We start from the raw sequence: 17,316 nt of genomic DNA, 5'->3' as shown, positions 1-17,316 counted from the left end.
ATTTATTATATCTCTCTTAATTATTTATTTCACAATAAAATGCTAATAGTTAAAGAAAGCAAAAACAATAATTATTTATGATATTATAAATAATAAGAATATATATCTAGCATTAATAATAATTTTTTTAATAACAATTTCAAGTTTTATTTTTTTTTATACTTTCGGTTTCTTCTAAAATATTTTAAATATCTAATAATAGATAAGATTAGAATTTAATTGTCTTGTATTTTAGAGATATATTTAAGAGTATAATAATATAAAATTTTAATTTATTAAAAACATAAAAAGCTATAAAATAATTTTTAATAAAATATTTTTTATAATATTTTAAAGAGTTATGTTAGATAATCAATAATTTTTTTGAACAATATAAATAATTACCAAGCAAATCAAAATATATTATACCTTTAAATTATTCACTTAAATATTAATATTAGAATAATTATCTGTACACCTAATGAAATAAATATTCGATATATTTATTATTTATATTGTTTAATATTTTTCTTGTCTACCTATATTTTTTCTATTTTAAAATATGTCACAGATTTTTAAAAGTAAATGGTAAAAAAAAAAAATTCTTAGGCGACACAGACAGATAACAGGAGAAAACAAAAGTAGAAAGTGTACCGTAAGAACACGTGTCAACATGTGAAGAGCCAAAGGAGATCCGTTATCGAATAACCATCTTCGGCTATTGGTTCATCCTCTCTGGACATTTCACATGAATACATTACACATCAACGGCATCACGTTGTATCTGACTGCTATTACGATTACGTACAAACTCAAAACAAAATCAGTAATAATAATGATAATAAATAATAAATAATGATAATAATAATTCTTTAATGACTATTACCACTCTCTAATATATAGCAGGCACAAGCCAGTGGACTTACCTCATCACTTCAGCTTGCTGGCTTCAGTGGCTTACTCCATGTGAACGGTTCTAGTTGTTTTCTTCTTCGTACGGCAAAAGCTCTGAACTGTGAAGTGAATCAGTGAATCAAATGGCTAACCATAACGGTTCTCATCAAGGATGCTGCAAAACGGGTCCTGGCTATGCTACACCACTTGAAGCCATGTCCGGTCTCAGAGAGACTCTCATTTATGTCACTGCTGTCTACACTGGTAAACCTAATTAGGTCTCAAATTGCTTTCTGATTCTGCTTCGTTTGAAGGTTTTGGAAAAATTGTTCAGCTGGTTTTTTTATTTTGTGTGCTTTCTTGTCCATTTTTGGAATTTGAAGATTCAAAGGTTACATCGCGTGTCCTTGTTAAGCTTAATTTTGATACCTCAAGGTTTTGTGACTTTGAAGTTTGAAGGAATGAACTCGATTTGTCCTCTCAGAATTTCATACCTGTTTTGGTCATAGATAGAATTGGTTAGCTTTGGTGATTTCTGAATTCTCAAGACAATTATTTTTCCCATAATTTTATCAGTTATAACTAATTATTACTGTCTCAATCAGAGCAATTGTTGACTTTAGTTGTTGACTTGATAATGCAATACAGGAACAGGAGTACAGAAGCCTGATTATCTGGCCACAGTGGATATAGATCCAAACTCCCCAACTTATTCAAAAGTCATTCATAGGCTACCTGTTCCCTATTTAGGCGACGAATTGCACCATACTGGGTGGAATTCATGCAGCTCCTGCCATGGTGATCCATCCGCAGAGCGACGATTTCTTGTTGTACCTGGACTGGTGTAAGTGGTGGTAAACACTAATCAGTTACTTTTACTGAAAAAAATTACAGATCAGTGACAATAGGATTGATACTTGATAAGTACAAGGAAAATCAGAGCCTAAAGGACTCTTGGTTTCCTTGTGTATAACACTATGAATCGAATCGGTTGTTGAAATAAGGACCATACTTGTGTGTATAATCCTCTATCTGTTTGGATTTTGTAAGTTATTATGTAACTACAAAGATTGAATACAAGGACACAGCAATATATCATCTTCAAATTGAAAAGCAGAGAAACTATGAAGAAGCTTTATATATACTACAACTGTTGTGTCAAAAGAGTGATACAGTTAAAATATTGTTAAAAAGGGGATCTGATTTCAATCTCTGTTCCTTACTAATACCTCCTTTTCTTTTCTCTTGTGGCACTTGGTAATGAAGTTCAAGTACATATCTATGTTGCTTACTTTGTGGATTCCAATACCTCTAAACAAACTTATCGTATTTTAATTATTATCTTTATCCCATTGCAGATCAGGTCGCATATATGTGGTTGACACAAAAACAAATCCAAGAGCACCATCTTTGCATAAAGTTGTTGAGCCCTCAGATATCATAGAGAAGACTGGATTAGCTTTTCCACACACATCTCATTGCCTTGCCTCCGGCGATGTAATGGTTTCGTGTCTTGGAGATAAGGATGGAAATGCTAAAGGAAATGGATTTCTTCTTCTTGATTCAGATTTTAATGTGAAAGGAAGGTAGCCTTTTACATGTTAGTCAACAAATGCAATAATCCATATTCGAATGTGCTTGCATAATCTTTAGATCTTGCAGTTTTGGTTGCTCAATTTAAGGTGCTTTCTGATTTACAAAAATTTCTTGTACTCCATTATGTAATCGGGTTGCTCAATGAGCATACAGCAGCATGTTTCGCTGCATATGACGCTACAACTTTGGCAACATTGTTTTAGTTTATATTCCCATTTCTTATGTTCATTTTCAGTGTGTTCAATTTTCAGGATTTTTGTAAAGTAAAATGTGAAAATAGTTAAAATGATCTGTTTTCATTTCTTATTTTCAGTTTTCTACTTTCTTCTCCAAAATTCCACAAACAAGTTAAGCAAATGAAAATAGAACCAAATATGGATGCATTTCATAATTTCTAATAGTAATATTTTGTCTCTCATTCCACAATTGTTAGGTGGGAGAAACCAGGGCACAGTCCAACATTTGGGTATGACTTTTGGTATCAACCACGTCACAATACTATGATCAGCACATCGTGGGGTGCTCCTGCTGCCTTTACCAAAGGCTTTAACCTGCAGCATGTCTCTGACGGATTATACGGGAGGCATCTCCATGTGTACAACTGGCCTGGGGGCGAACTGAGACAAACACTGGACCTTGGTGATTCAGGGCTCTTACCATTGGAGGCAAGTTCTTTATTATAATATTCTAAGGAGATATTTGATTTACATTTTTTAAACTTTTGGTTCTTTTATGTAATCATATCTTACATTGTACATGTCCACTTATGCCTTATACACCAGTAGATAGAGTCTAAGTGGGGTCCCCTATCAACACCGTCTCATGGTGGATAGAGTGGAGTCGCACAACATTCCATGCAAGATATGTTCAGCAAGCATTTCTCTTTTTATGTTGATAAATTCTCCGTACATTTGTTTGATTTAACTATGATTTTACCCTATTCCGTCCTTCTTGTAGCTGGTACTGGTGAACCTTCTTACACAAGTTAGCATATAATATGACTAATGCTGTAATGCATCCTGAATGCAGATAAGGTTCCTGCATGATCCTTCCAAAGACACAGGTTTCGTTGGCAGTGCATTGACTAGTAACATGATTCGATTTTTCAAGACCAAGGATGGATCATGGAGCCATGAGGTATTGTTAAGAAAATGATATTTGATATATACATATATATTCTCTTCTAGTTAGTATAGGTACTTAAAACCAGCATAAGTTTGTCAACGCTAGTCACTATACCTAAGCAGCAAGTTTTCTTTGTAGGTTTCCATATCAGTGAAACCACTTAAAGTGCAAAACTGGATTCTTCCCGAAATGCCTGGACTTATAACTGATTTCCTTATCTCTCTCGACGACCGGTTTCTGTACTTTGTAAACTGGCTTCATGGAGATATAAGACAGTACAATATTGAGGATGTTAACAATCCTGTACTTACTGGCCAAGTATGGGTTGGTGGACTTATTCAGAAAGGTAGCCCTGTGGTAGCAGTAGGGGAAGATGGTCAAACTTGGCAAACTGATGTGCCAGAAGTTCAGGTAAGTGCTGTTTAATTGTTGGAACAGAGTTTAAACAAAGAGAAGAAATAGAATAGAATATTTAGAGAAGACATAATGGTCTAAACTCTGCTAAAATGACATTTTCTAGTGGATTTTGATGTGAGTGCCCACTTTTTATGTTCAGGGCAAAAAGTTGAGAGGCGGCCCTCAGATGATTCAGTTGAGTCTGGACGGTAAGAGGCTATATGTTACAAACTCACTGTTCAGTACATGGGATAAACAATTTTATCCAGAGCTTGTGGAGAAAGGAGCACACATGTTGCAGATTGATATTGATTCTGAGAAAGGTGGTCTCAAGGTTAATCCAAACTTCTTTGTTGACTTTGGAGCTGAGCCTGATGGCCCTTCCCTTGCTCATGAGATGAGATATCCTGGTGGCGACTGCACTTCAGATATATGGATTTAATTAAATTAAACCATATGTATCATATTTGTAAGAAACGTGTCTTATGTTGTTTTGTAATCAGCTACAATTACGATCTTCTTCAAGTATGACATATTATTCTGGATGAATTAACTAAATAAGTTGTACCCCCAAAGCTCTCTTTAGGGAGGTTGCTAATAAATTGGGTCTATTGAAATCATTATCAGTGCCTTTTTTTGTTGTTGACAATTTACTAATTTTGTACGATAAGTGAATTCATCCACTTTGGAATTTGGATTGCCCCTCCTTAATGAATATTGTTATTTCGGGCTGGTATGAAGTTATTTAATACAGGCCTAATACATATATAAGTCTTTTTGACATATAAATTCATATAAATTGGTCTAAATTTAACAAAAATAACTTTCAATTTAGATTGCATGTAAACACGCATTTTTTCAATTCTTGAAGAGCGCAAAAATCATGACAAACGGTTCTTTTCTCTCAATCAAAAGCGCAACATTCAAAATTCAAACAACGATCGAAATTTTTAAAAAAAATCTCTCAAAATCATCGCGAAAAGTGAAGGAAGTTTCGAAGCTGAATTCGAAAAGAATTATGAGAAAATGAAATAAGAAGATGGAGAAGAAAAAGTAGCAGAAGATGAGAAGGGGGAAGAGTTTTAATTACGTAAAATTTATTAGTACAAAAACACCGAAAATTCTTAAATAATATACATAAATATCTTAGTTTTACACCGAAATTTGCTGTAAAAACACAAATATTTTCTTTAATACTGCATTTTTTCTTCTTTGTTTCCTTATTTCTCTATTTCTTTTAGTTAAATGAATGTAAATTCATCCTCTTCCAAGTAATTTTGCAGTATTATGTGTTTCTTTTTTTTGTTCAATTTTTTTGTTTTTATTCTTGTTAGGAGAGTAAAACAAGAAGAAACTTGAGAAGGTAAAACAAGAAGGAAAAGATGAATAAGAAAAAGAAGAAGAAAAAGATGGTGACGCTGATGAAAAAAAAAAAAGAAGAAGAAACAACAGAAGATGAGGAGCAGGAAGAGGAAGAGGAAGAGTTTTGAATTATGTAGAATTTATCAGTATGAAAACACCGAAAATTCTTAAACAATACATATAAATATGTTAGTTTTATACCGAAATTGGCTGCAAATACACAAAAATATTTCTTTTAATGTTGTATTTTTTTCTTTTTCCTTTTTCTTTTTTTTTAGTTGAATGAAGGTAAGTTCATTCTTTCCGAAGTAATTTTGTAGCTGTTCATACCCTGGCCCAACAGTAAAGGCCCAGGTCCAAATAAAAGGCCTAATCCCACGGATTGGGCCTCACCCAATACCAACCTTCGTCCTATGAAGTCGGTTCTCACCACGACTTGCTCTAAAGAAGTCGGGTACGAGGGTTAGCTGGCAGATAAACACTCATTCAAATGAGTAACTGCCCCTAGAATCTCTCTAACCACTTCCAAGAGCCATATCCTAACCTCCCTAGGATAATGGGACGGTTAACACCCTAAAAAGGTGGCACTACTCCAACGGTGGTTATTGGTTCACCACTATAAATACACTGACACTCCTCAGGTATCTCTAAGTTCCAATACATTCTAAACCTGCTTAATCCTTTGCTGACTTAGGCATCGGAGTGTCTTTGCAGGTACCACCCCCCATTCTTTCACACACACAAGTCGGACGGAGGTTCCCGAGTTGCAGATCCACTTGAAGCCTCCTTCTTCATACGTTTGGGCCAACCAACGCCATCCATCCCATCTCTGGTTACCCACGTAACATTGGCGCCGTTGCCGGGGACCCGAGAGATCAAACAGTGATGGCGGACAGATCCCCCGAAGAGGGTCATGTGGAGTCAGATTCTGAACAAGAGAATCTGGACACAGGTAATAATGATGCAGACTTGACCCTCCACCAGGGAACCAATGATCAACACATGGAAGGTACCTCCGGAATAAAAAATCCGAAGGTAAACTCTTCAGAAGATCGCGAATCAGAGAAAGAGGGACCATCCCACGCAACCGAACTCATGGGATTAGTCCACAGTCGCCTGGAAAAGTTAGAACAAGAACGGGAGCGACAAAAGGAGACCGAAAAGAACCTAAAAGAGGAGATGGAACGACGAAAAGAGTTAGAAAGAAAACTCTTAAAGTTAGAATCCTCCCTCAAAGGCCGGAACTCCCGTGAAGAGCAAGAAGAACCGCCCCTAGGAGGGGAGGATCCTTTCAGTGAGAACATAATGAGGGCAAAAGTTCCGAGGAACTTCAAAAGCCCCGATATGGACCTCTACGATGGAACTACGGATCCGAAGCATCACTTAAGCAACTTCAAAAGTCGGATGTACCTAGTTGATGCTTCCGACGCTACGCGATGCAAAGCTTTCCCGATCACTCTATCGAAAGCAGCGATGAAGTGGTTCGACAGCCTCCCCCCGAGGTCGATCACAAGTTTTGAAGACCTCTCAAGGAAGTTTCTAATGAGGTTCTCTATCCAGAAAGACAAAGTGAAACATGCACCGAGCCTCCTGGGAATAAAACAGGAGGTCGGAGAACCCTTACGAGCCTATATGGAAAGGTTCAATAAAGCATGTTTAGAGATTCAGAACCTGCCCACAGAGGCAGTCATAATGGGGCTAGTCAATTGACTTAGAGAAGGTCCCTTCTCACAGTCCATATCTAAAAGACACCCCGTCTCTCTAAGTGATGTACAGGAAAGAGCTGAAAAGTACATCAATATGGAGGAAAATGCTAAGCTGAGAGATCTGAGTTGGCGACCTGGACACCCTCCCTCAACAAAAGAGAAGGAGAGGGAAACCAAGAAAAAGGAAGAACTCGGTCTCGAGAGGCCAAGAAAATACCACTCTTATACTCCTCTGAAAGTTTCTATAGTGGATGTATACAGAGAGATTTGTAATACTGAAAGGCTGCCGCCCCCTAGACCCATTAAAAATAAAAAAGGGGGGAGCCGCAGCGACTACTGTGAGTACCATAAAATATATGGTCACTCCATAAACGACTGCTACGACCTTAAAAATGTGATAGAAAAGTTGGCTAGAGAAGGTCGGCTTGACAGGTATCTCATAGAAAGGTCGGACAGTCATGGAAAGAGAAAGCGAGATGATATGGATAGAAGAGACCCACCACCGCAGACTCCGGAGAGACATATCCATATGATCTCAGGGGGGTTCGCGGGAGGGGGGCTCACCAAATCCTCTCGCAAAAGACATCTCAAAAGAATCTACCAGGTCGGAGAGGAATCATCCAACCTCCCTACCATTTCATTCACAAAAGAAGATGGGCAAGGAATAATCCCTGGACACGATGATCCAGTAGTAATAACTATGATCCTGGCAAATGTCCATCTCCACAGAACCCTAGTAGACCAAGGAAGCTCAGCGGACATCCTTTTTAAGCTCGCTTTTGACAAACTAGGGTTGGATGAGAAAGAATTAAGAGTCTACCCCGACACCTTATACGGATTAGGGGACACGCCGATAAAACCACTGGGATTTTTGCCCCTCCACACCACTTTTGGAAAGGGGGAAAAGTCAAAGACTCTGAGTATAGACTTCATATTCATCGATGTGGGGTCAGCATATAATGCTTTAATCGGCAGAGCTACTCTAAATCGACTCGGAGCAGTAGTATCCACTCCCCACCTTTGCATAAAATTCCCGACTTCAGCGGGGATAGCAACGGTAAGGGGAGATCAAAAGTTGACAAGAAAATGCTACAATTAAAGCCTAAACCTAAGAGGAAAAGGCAAAGAAGCTAACACAATAGAGCTCGGTGGCGCAAAGGCTAGAGAAGAGCTGCGACCACAACCGGGAGGAAAAACCGAGAAAATACAGGTCGGCGAAGAGGAAGGAAAAAATACTCACATAGGAGCCAACCTAGGGGAAACCCTAAAACAAGAGTTGACTAAGCTCCTAAGAGATAACTTCGATCTCTTCGCCTGGAAGGCTTCCGACATGCCTGGGATAGACCCCGAGCTCATGTCCCATAAGCTCTCGGTCTATCCGGGATCCCGACCTGTACAACAAAGAAGACGTAAGCTCGGCCCAGAACGAGCCCTAGTAGTGGAGGAGCAAGTACAGGCGCTCCTGGAAGCCGGCTTCATCAGAGAAGTCAAGTACCCAACATGGCTAGCCAATGTAGTGCTGGTCAAAAAACAAAATGGCAAATGGAGAATGTGTGTGGACTATACCGACCTAAATAAGGCATGTCCCAAGGACCCTTATCCACTGCCAAGCATCGATACCCTAGTAGACTCCAGCGCAGGGTATCAATACTTGTTGTTCATGGATGCCTACTCGGGGTATAACCAAATCCCGATGTACGAGCCAGACCAGGAGAAGACATCATTCATCACACCCAGAGCTAATTTCTGTTACGTGGTCATGCCATTCGGATTGAAAAATGCAGGGGCCACATACCAGAGGTTGATGAATAAGGTGTTTGCTTCTCACCTTAGGAGCCTAATGGAAGTATACGTCGATGACATGCTGGTAAAGACCAAGAAAGAAGTCGACCTCTTGTCGGACCTCTCACAAGTCTTTGACACCATAAGGCTGCACGGGATGAAACTAAATCCCGCAAAGTGCGCCTTCGCGGTGGAGGCAGGAAAATTTCTAGGATTTATGCTAACACAAAGAGGGATCGAAGCCAATCCCGATAAGTGTAGAGCCATCCTAGAGATGAAAAGCCTGACTTGTTTGAGAGAGGTCCAGCAGCTGAATGGCCGACTTGCAGCCCTCTCTAGTTTTTTGGCAGGATCAGCACTAAAATCCCTTCCACTGTTCTCCTTATTGAGAAAGGGATGTCAGTTTAAATGGACCCCTGAATGCGAGGAGGCGTTCCAGGAGTTCAAAATATTCTTAAGCCAACCTCCTATTCTGACCCGACCCGTAGCTGGAAAAGACCTCGTCCTATACTTATCTGTAGCAGACAAGGCTGTCTCATCAGCCCTGATAAGAGAAGACGAGGTCGGCCAACATCCAGTATATTTCATCAGTAAAGTTCTACAAGGCCCTGAGCTAAGGTACCACAAACTAGAGAAGTTTGCCTACTCCTTAGTAATAGCCTCACGAAGGCTACGACCCTACTTTCAGGCTTACACAATAAGAGTCTGTACGAACCAACCCATGAAGCAAATCCTCCAAAAGACGGATGTTGCAGGGAGAATGGTTCAATGGGCAATAGAGCTCTCCGAGTTTGACTTGAGATATGAAACTCGGACGGCGATTAAAGCCCAATGCCTCGCCGACTTCGTTGCAGAATACGCAGGGGATCAGGAGGAAAAACCAACTACATGGGAACTCTATGTAGATGGATCCTCCAACAAAACAGGAAGCGGTGCAGGCATAATATTGGTAGATGAAAGAGGAACCCAGATAGAGGTTTTCCTAAAATTTGAATTCCCAGCTTCAAATAATCAGGCAGAGTATGAAGCCTTGATTGCTGGATTGAAGCTGGCAGAAGAAGTCGGTGCTACAAAGGTGATGATATACAGCGACTCACAAGTGGTGACCTCCCAGATAAGTGGAGAATATCAGGCAAAGGACCCAAATATGAAGAGGTACTTGGAGAAAACTCTAGAGCACCTTGGGCGCTTTGCAGAAACCGAGGTTAAACACATAACTCGGGATCTAAACAGTAGAGCGGACGCCCTATCCAAGTTAGCAAGTACCAAGCCAGGAGGGAATAACAGAAGTCTGATCCAAGAAACCCTCCAGGAACCCTCAGTGGTAAAAATAGAAGACAAACAAGAAGTCCTTGAGATAGTCGGTTTAAACCTCGGATGGATGAACCCCTTGGTCGAATACATAAAATTTGACATCCTTCCAAAAGAGGAAAAAGAGGCCAGGAAAATCCGGAGGGAAGCACAACATTACACTTTGATGAGAAATATTCTCTATAGAAGGGGGATATCAACACCATTGTTAAAGTGCGTACCGACCTCAAGAACCACCGAGGTGTTAGAGGAAGTCCACAGTGGAATCTGCGAAAATCATCTCGGAGCAAGGTCACTAGCCAGGAAAGTAATCCGAGCTGGATTCTACTGGCCGACCTTGCAGAAAGATGCCACAGAATTTGTGAAAAAGTGCTAACCATGTCAGATGCATGCAAATTTCCACGTGGCTCCCCCAGAGGAGCTCATCAGTATCACTTCTCCATGGCCCTTTGCAAAATGGGGAATGGATTTGTTAGGTCCTTTTCCCCAAGCACCAGGACAAGTTAAATACCTGATCGTGGGAATAGATTACTTCACAAAGTGGATAGAAGCAGAACCATTGGCAACCATCACCGCACAAAGAAGTCGGAGGTTCCTCTACAAAAATATCATCACAAGGTATGGGATACCTCATTCCATTACTACAGATAATGGAACCCAGTTCACCAACTCTACCTTTAGAAGCCTAGTAGCCAGTATGAAAATCAAGCACCAGTTCACCTCGGTGGAGTACCCGCAAGCCAATGGGCAAGCCGAGGCAGCCAACAAAGTCATACTGGCAGGGCTAAAGAAAAGGTTACAAGATGCAAAACAGGGCTAAAGAAGAGATTGCAAGAAGCAAAAGGAGCTTGGGCTGAAGAGCTCCCTCAGGTGCTATGGGCTTATAGGACAACCCTCCAATCCGCCACGGGAGAAACACCTTTCCGACTATTTTATGGCGTAGAAGCCATGATACCAATAGAAGTCAACGAACAAAGCCCAAGAGTGATTCTCCATGACGAGATCGGAAATATACAGGGGAACAAAGAGGAGCTCAACTTGCTCCCAGAAGTCCGAGAAGAAGCCCAGATAAGAGAAGTGGCGTTGAAGCAAAGGATGACTACAAGATACAACAAAAAAGTCATTCGAAGAGCATTCACCCCAAGTGACTTGGTCTTGATCAGAAACGACATTGGAGTCAACAAATCAGGGGAAGGAAAGCTCGCTGCAAATTGGAAGGGACTATACAAAGTCAATGAGGTCTTAGGGAAAGGTTATTATAAAGTGACCGACCTGAACGGCACCGAGTTACCGAGGTTGTGGCATGCTTGTAATATGAAAAGGTACTACAGTTAAAAGCGAACTCTATTCCCTGATGTACTCTTTTCCCAACTTCATGATTTTTCCCAAAATAAAAGGGTTTTTTTTCTGGAGAAGGGTTTTTAACGAGGCATCATAGTAGGGGCTAAGGGAAATAGATTGTCAAAAACCCTTAGTAGCAATAAAGTACCTCCCCCAATTAATAAAGATCTTTTTCATCTTACAAATATCTCTTATAAATTCCTTTGTTGTTTTCTCTTTCTTTCTATGAAACGCGCCGACTTAAGCTCGACAAAACGTGAAAATCCCATGAACCGACCTAGATGGTCGTCAGGATAAAACGACGAGGTACAAGTCGGTGTAAAGAGGTTATATAAGTTGATCATAAGAAACTCAGGGACAATCTGACTCATAAGTCGAAATGAAAACCTGAGTAGAAAAGCTCGGAAACACTTCGACCCGTAAATCGGAATGAAGAACCGAGTAGAAGAAAAACGCATCGCAAAAATAACCTAAGACATAAAAGCTCAATAAACCACAAAGTTGAGCATAAAGGAATAGTGGAAAAAAGGGATCGAAAAACTATTGAGAAGACTGTCCTAGGTTCTTAAAGCGAAAAAAGCTCAGAAGAACAGACAAGTCGAATAAAAGGTTTTTGGGAAAAGGTCGAAAAGACTTCCTAAAATATCAAAAACAGAAAAGCATGCACGCATAAGGTAACTTAACCCTTATCCAAAAAAGGGTATTTATTTTTTAACTTAAACCCTTATTAAAAAAGGGGTATTTTTAGTGTTTTGTTTACGGCCTTAAAAGGCCAAAAGTAAATTGTTCAAACACCACCAAAAACAAATAAAGAGTTTAAAAAAAGGGGGACCCACAGGCCGGGCCCCCAAATAGCCAACAAATTACTTTTTCTGAAGAGGAGTAGACGGATCACCACCACCAGAGTCAGGAGGAGCGCCACCAGGACCGGGAAGAGAGGCATCCAGAGGAGATGAAGAGGAAGTCGGAGGAACTTGGGAAGAACCCGAAGCGTCCTTCGAGCGAGGAAGGGACTCAATAATCCTCTGCCCCCGAGTCTTCAATTTTGACTCGGAAACGATCACGGGAGCAGGGGGATCCACTATGGCACCGTCGATAACAACTTTGTCAGGATCCAAAGGAGAAAGATCCAAGTCAGGAGCGATGACTCCGACCTGCTCCTTAAAGATCCTCCAAGCCTCCTCGGCGCCATCAGCAATAGAGTCCTCCAACTCGGTATAGGCCTTTCGAGAATTCAGTAGATCATTCTTCACAGACCCAAGATCATCAAATAAACTTTGGTAGCTGGCCTGCGCTGTTTTCCTCAAGTCCACTTCCATGTTGCATTGGGCTTGCAACTTCCTCTCCCTCTCCCGGAGGTCATCTCTCTCCTCCTTCAGCTTGGCGACCTCCTCCTTCAAATCCCTCTCGTGCTCCTGATATATAAGAAGCCTTCCTTCCAGCTCCTCGACCCTCGAGGTCATCCCTAAAGAGCTGAGAGGAGTCTTCTCAAAAATATCCAAGAGTTTGCTGCAAACCCCCGCCGCCTTGAGACTCTCCTCAACCAGAGTGGTAAGATAGTGCCGAACAAAAACATCATCCATGCTTATATGAGCATGGGGGTAGATGTTCTTTCGGACGAATGCAAGAGCATCCGCCTTAACCTCACCAGAAGAGCCAAACTCTAAGGTCTTGCGCTTCTTCTTCTCTGGCTCAGGAGAAGGTCGAGCGGAGGGGGGCAGCTGAGAGGAAGCCGAAGAAGAAATCACGATGGGCTGGGAAGGAGTCCCAATGTTCCGAGGAGGAGGAGGAGGAGAGATAACCACCTTGATGCCACCAGTCCTGGCGCGAGACCTTACTTTGGCCTCCTGGACTCTCTGGTAAGACTCCTGAGCATTTGTCTTCGCCATCTCTGAAAATACAATAGCTAATAGATTAGACAAGTCGGAAAGATCAGTCAGACAAGTCGGAAATCTAACAAACAAGTAAAAGCTACCTAGCTGTGCCCGGACAAAGGTCGGAGAACCCTGGAGAAACTTTTTAGTGTCCAAATATGGGGCCCTCCCCCACACTTCTCAGAGGAACCCCACAATGGCCGCTTCTACTTCATCCAGGTCGTCAAGACCATATTTCTCGCAAGGGGAGGCCTCCAGCCAGTATAGAGGAAAGCGAGGAGAAGAATTATCATCCAGAAAAAAGGGGTGGTGACCCTCTATAGCTTGCACTTTGAAAAAATAATTTTTAAAGTCATGGAAGGATTCGTCAAAAAGGGTGAAAACTCTCCGACCCTGTATGGCTCGGAAAGACACCCACTGTTGCTTATTGTTTAGCCCACTGAAAAAGACACCCATTGTTGTTTGTTATTTTGCCCACTAAAGGGCTTGATCATGTGAAAGAGGAAAAAGAAAATCCTCAAAGAAGTCAAAAAATCCAGGACATAGCTGATAAATTGATAAATTTTCAAAAAACCCCAAGAGTTGGGGTGAAGTTGGGTAGGGGCAACTCGGCAGTGATGCAAAACAGACATCTCAAAGTCTGAAAAAGAAAGAAAAACACCCAAACGGGTGATCATACACTCATACATAAAGAAAAAATGAGGGGCCACCTCATTGGCCCTCCCAAAGCAAACCCGGTCTTCTGGACCCAGGACTACCAACTCGTACTTTGGCTCGTCCTCCTCAGAAGTACAAATTCTGTGGCGAGTACGAAGGTGGGTGATAAACTCAGTATCGACCAAGGGTTCCTCCCCTAAGACCGTGACATCAACCCACTGAGAAAGAACATCTACGGAAGCCATTTCTTTTTCTTAAAAAGGTAACAAAAACCTACAAGGGAAAAATAAAAGAAAAATAAAAAACACGGTCTCTAAAGGGAGGGAATACGGAACTAAAGTCTACAAACCAACCTATCTACAAAATAAAGGCATGCAAATAGAAAAGCATGTTACAGAAAGAGCTAACCTTTATCTGAAAATGAGGGTTGGAGGAAGAAAAAGCCTTCGAAAACACAAGAATGCAGCACGAACGAATGAAGGGGAAATTTGAAAAATCGCAGAAACGAAACAATGAATACTCGAACCCAAATCTTGAAAAGAAAATTGGGCTCGAGTAGGGGCACTGTTCATACCCTGGCCCAATAGTAAAGGCCCAGGTCCAAATAAAAGGCCTAATCCCACGGATTGGGCCTCACCCAATACCAACCTTCGTCCTATGAAGTCGGTTCTCAGCACGACTTGCTCTAAAGAAGTCGGGTACGAGGGTTAGCTGGCAGATAAACACTCATTCAAATGAGTAATTGCCCCTAGAATCTCTCTAACCACTTCCAAGAGCCATATCCTAACCACCCTAAGATAATGGGACGGTTAACACCCTAAAAAGGTGGCACTACTCCAACGGTGGTTATTGGTTCACCACTATAAATACACTGACACCCTTCAGGTATCTCTAAGTCCAATACTCTCATTTGCTGACTTAGGCATCGGAGTGTCTTTGCAGGTACCAACCCCCATTCTTTCACACACACAAGTCGGACGGAGGTTCCCGAGTTGCAGATCCACTTGAAGCCTCCTTCTTCATACGTTTGGGCCAACCAACGCCATCCAACCCATTAATCTTCGGTTACCCACGTAACAGTAGCATTATATGTTTCTTCTTCTTCTTTGTTTGATTTTTTTGTTTTTTTAAAAGAGTAAAACAAAAAAAATGAGAAGATAAAACAAGAAAGAAAAGATAAATAAAAAAAGAAGAAGAAGATGGTGATGATGATTAAAAAGAAGAAGAAGAAGAAGTAGAAAATGATGAGGAGAAAGAGAAAGAATTTTGAATTATACAGAACTTATTAGTATACATACATCGAAAATTCTTAAACAGTACACATAAATATCTTAGTTTTACACCAAAATTGGCTGCAAATACACAAAAATATTTCCTTTAATGCTACATTTTTTTCTTCTTCTTTTTCTTATTTCTTTCTTTCTTTTAGTTGAATGAATGTAGGTTCATTTTTTTCCAAGTAATTTTGTAACATTATGTGTTTCTTCCTTTTCTTGGTTTGATTTTTTTGTTTTTATTCTTGTTAAGAGAGTAAAACAAGAAGAAACTTGAGAAGGTAAAACAAGAAAAAAAAGATGAATAAGTAAAAAAAAAAAGATGATAACGATGATAATGAAAAAGAAGAAGAAGAAGCAGCAGAAGATAAGGAGAAAGAAGAAGAAGAGTTTTGAATTATGTAGAACTTATCAATATACATACATTGAAAATTCTTAAACAATACACATAAATATCTTAGTTTTATACCGAAATTTGCTGCAAATATAAAAAAATATTTTCTTTAATGAAGAACTCCTACGTTACATTCAATTCAAATCATTAATAATGAACATTAATTTTTACAAACAAAAATAACATTATTCACCTATAGAATCATAAATTACTAACGAAAATATTAATTAGAATCAAACCACATCTCAACTACTTGATGATTGAAATTTTAATCATAAACTTTAATTTTGTTCTTCATCTACTTTGTTACATTTAAATATATTTGTCAATCTAGGTTTAACAACATAAATAATATTGATAATTGAAATTTTAATGTAAGTGATTAGTGATGAAGAAACATGACAAAAAATTTTCAATGTAGTATTATAAAATACATAATATTGATTAAAATTCTCATGATAAAGTACTATACTTCCATTAATTATATGATATTTTTTAACATATTCATGTTTAAAAAATATAAAATAATTGATGAGAGTGCTATATTTTATACTAAAAATATTCTTTAACTAAAATTATCTCTTTCGTTATGTGGTCTATTTTTTTTTATGACTAATACTCTTATTTTTAACTTATCTTGTTCAACTTAGTTAAAAATTTTGTATCCCTTGATTATTGAATGGTGTATAACTTTCTCTTCAACGAATCTTTCAGATGATCAATATCTAATTAAAATATTTATAAAATCCTCTAATTCTCTCATATCGCATATGCACCTTTAACCTTTTTATTAGGGCCATCAATTTTTAAAATCCGTCTCATCTGCTTTGTGATATTAAAAAAAAAAATTGAATTTTGACAATTCTATTTCCTTTTTCTCTCATCTAAAAAATATGAACATCTAAGACTTCAGCAAACATACCCCTTAATAAAAAGGTTATAGGTGCATTGATGACCATAAACCAAGTCCATGATCTGTGCAGCATTCCTACTTCCTGATCCTTCGGGAATATGAATTGAGAAGTTAGACTTCATCCTCTTAAGTTATCTCTGTCTCTTTCTTCTGCAATACCCTCTCCTCTTTCGGAGTGTTGAGGTAAAGAGGACGCTCGATCATTGTTGGAGTGACTTCCACTGTGAGATTCTGAATCTGACGCAATGCGGGTACACATTTATTAATATTCTGTGGGATTACCTGAAACCAATATAGTATGGATCTAAATATGAAATCCAAATTTCTTTAGATGAAAATTTCGACTTGTTCGTTGGAAGGAAAAATCTGTTTGACGTCCTCAAGTGGATAGTGGATGGTGGTAAAAGTATTTGCAAAAGATTTCGATACTTAAATTATTAAGGAATTTAGACAGATTTAAGTAAATTAAGATTGAAAAAATATCTGAATTAGATAAAATATTTATAGAGATAGGATGATGATTTAGCCATCACTATAAAATTTTGCCATGATATGAAGAGGAAGCATGACCTAACTGAAAAGGTGAAGAGTGGAGGAATGTTAGTTCCTCAGGCAGTCCTGTCCCAGGCACGATACAAGCCATCCCTGGCTCAGGCCCTCCACGGCCAGCTCATGAAGTGGGGCCTCCACGACCGCCACCCCTACTCCGCCT

The 17,316-nt window shown here is 39.5% G+C and overlaps 1 protein-coding gene across 1 annotated transcript; it reads left to right on the top strand.

The window, feature by feature from the left end:
* The first annotated feature begins 881 nt into the window (after positions 1–881).
* LOC107482388 (selenium-binding protein 1) lies at positions 882–4,610 on the top strand. The gene is made up of 7 exons (XM_016102845.3): positions 882–1,137; positions 1,522–1,717; positions 2,232–2,459; positions 2,903–3,134; positions 3,499–3,606; positions 3,733–4,005; positions 4,151–4,610. The coding sequence occupies exons 1-7, from the start codon at positions 1,017–1,019 to the stop codon at positions 4,430–4,432; spliced, it is 1,440 nt and encodes a 479-aa protein (XP_015958331.1). The 5' UTR covers positions 882–1,016; the 3' UTR covers positions 4,433–4,610.
* Positions 4,611–17,316: the final 12,706 nt, after the last annotated feature.

Source organism: Arachis duranensis, chromosome 4, assembly GCF_000817695.3.
Source record: "Arachis duranensis cultivar V14167 chromosome 4, aradu.V14167.gnm2.J7QH, whole genome shotgun sequence".
Taxonomy (NCBI): domain Eukaryota; kingdom Viridiplantae; phylum Streptophyta; class Magnoliopsida; order Fabales; family Fabaceae; genus Arachis; species Arachis duranensis.
The sequence above is the reverse complement of the archived record's forward strand: the minus strand, read 5'-3'. Positions and strand labels throughout refer to the sequence as shown.

Coding starts and splice junctions, on each gene's coding strand:
- LOC107482388 (XM_016102845.3), top strand. CDS start 1,017: ATGGCTAACCATAACGGTTCTCATCAAGGATGCTGCAAAACGGGTCCT. Junction 1,138..1,521: donor TGTCACTGCTGTCTACACTG/GTAAACCTAATT, acceptor AATGCAATACAG/GAACAGGAGTACAGAAGCCT. Junction 4,006..4,150: donor CTGATGTGCCAGAAGTTCAG/GTAAGTGCTGTT, acceptor TTTTATGTTCAG/GGCAAAAAGTTGAGAGGCGG.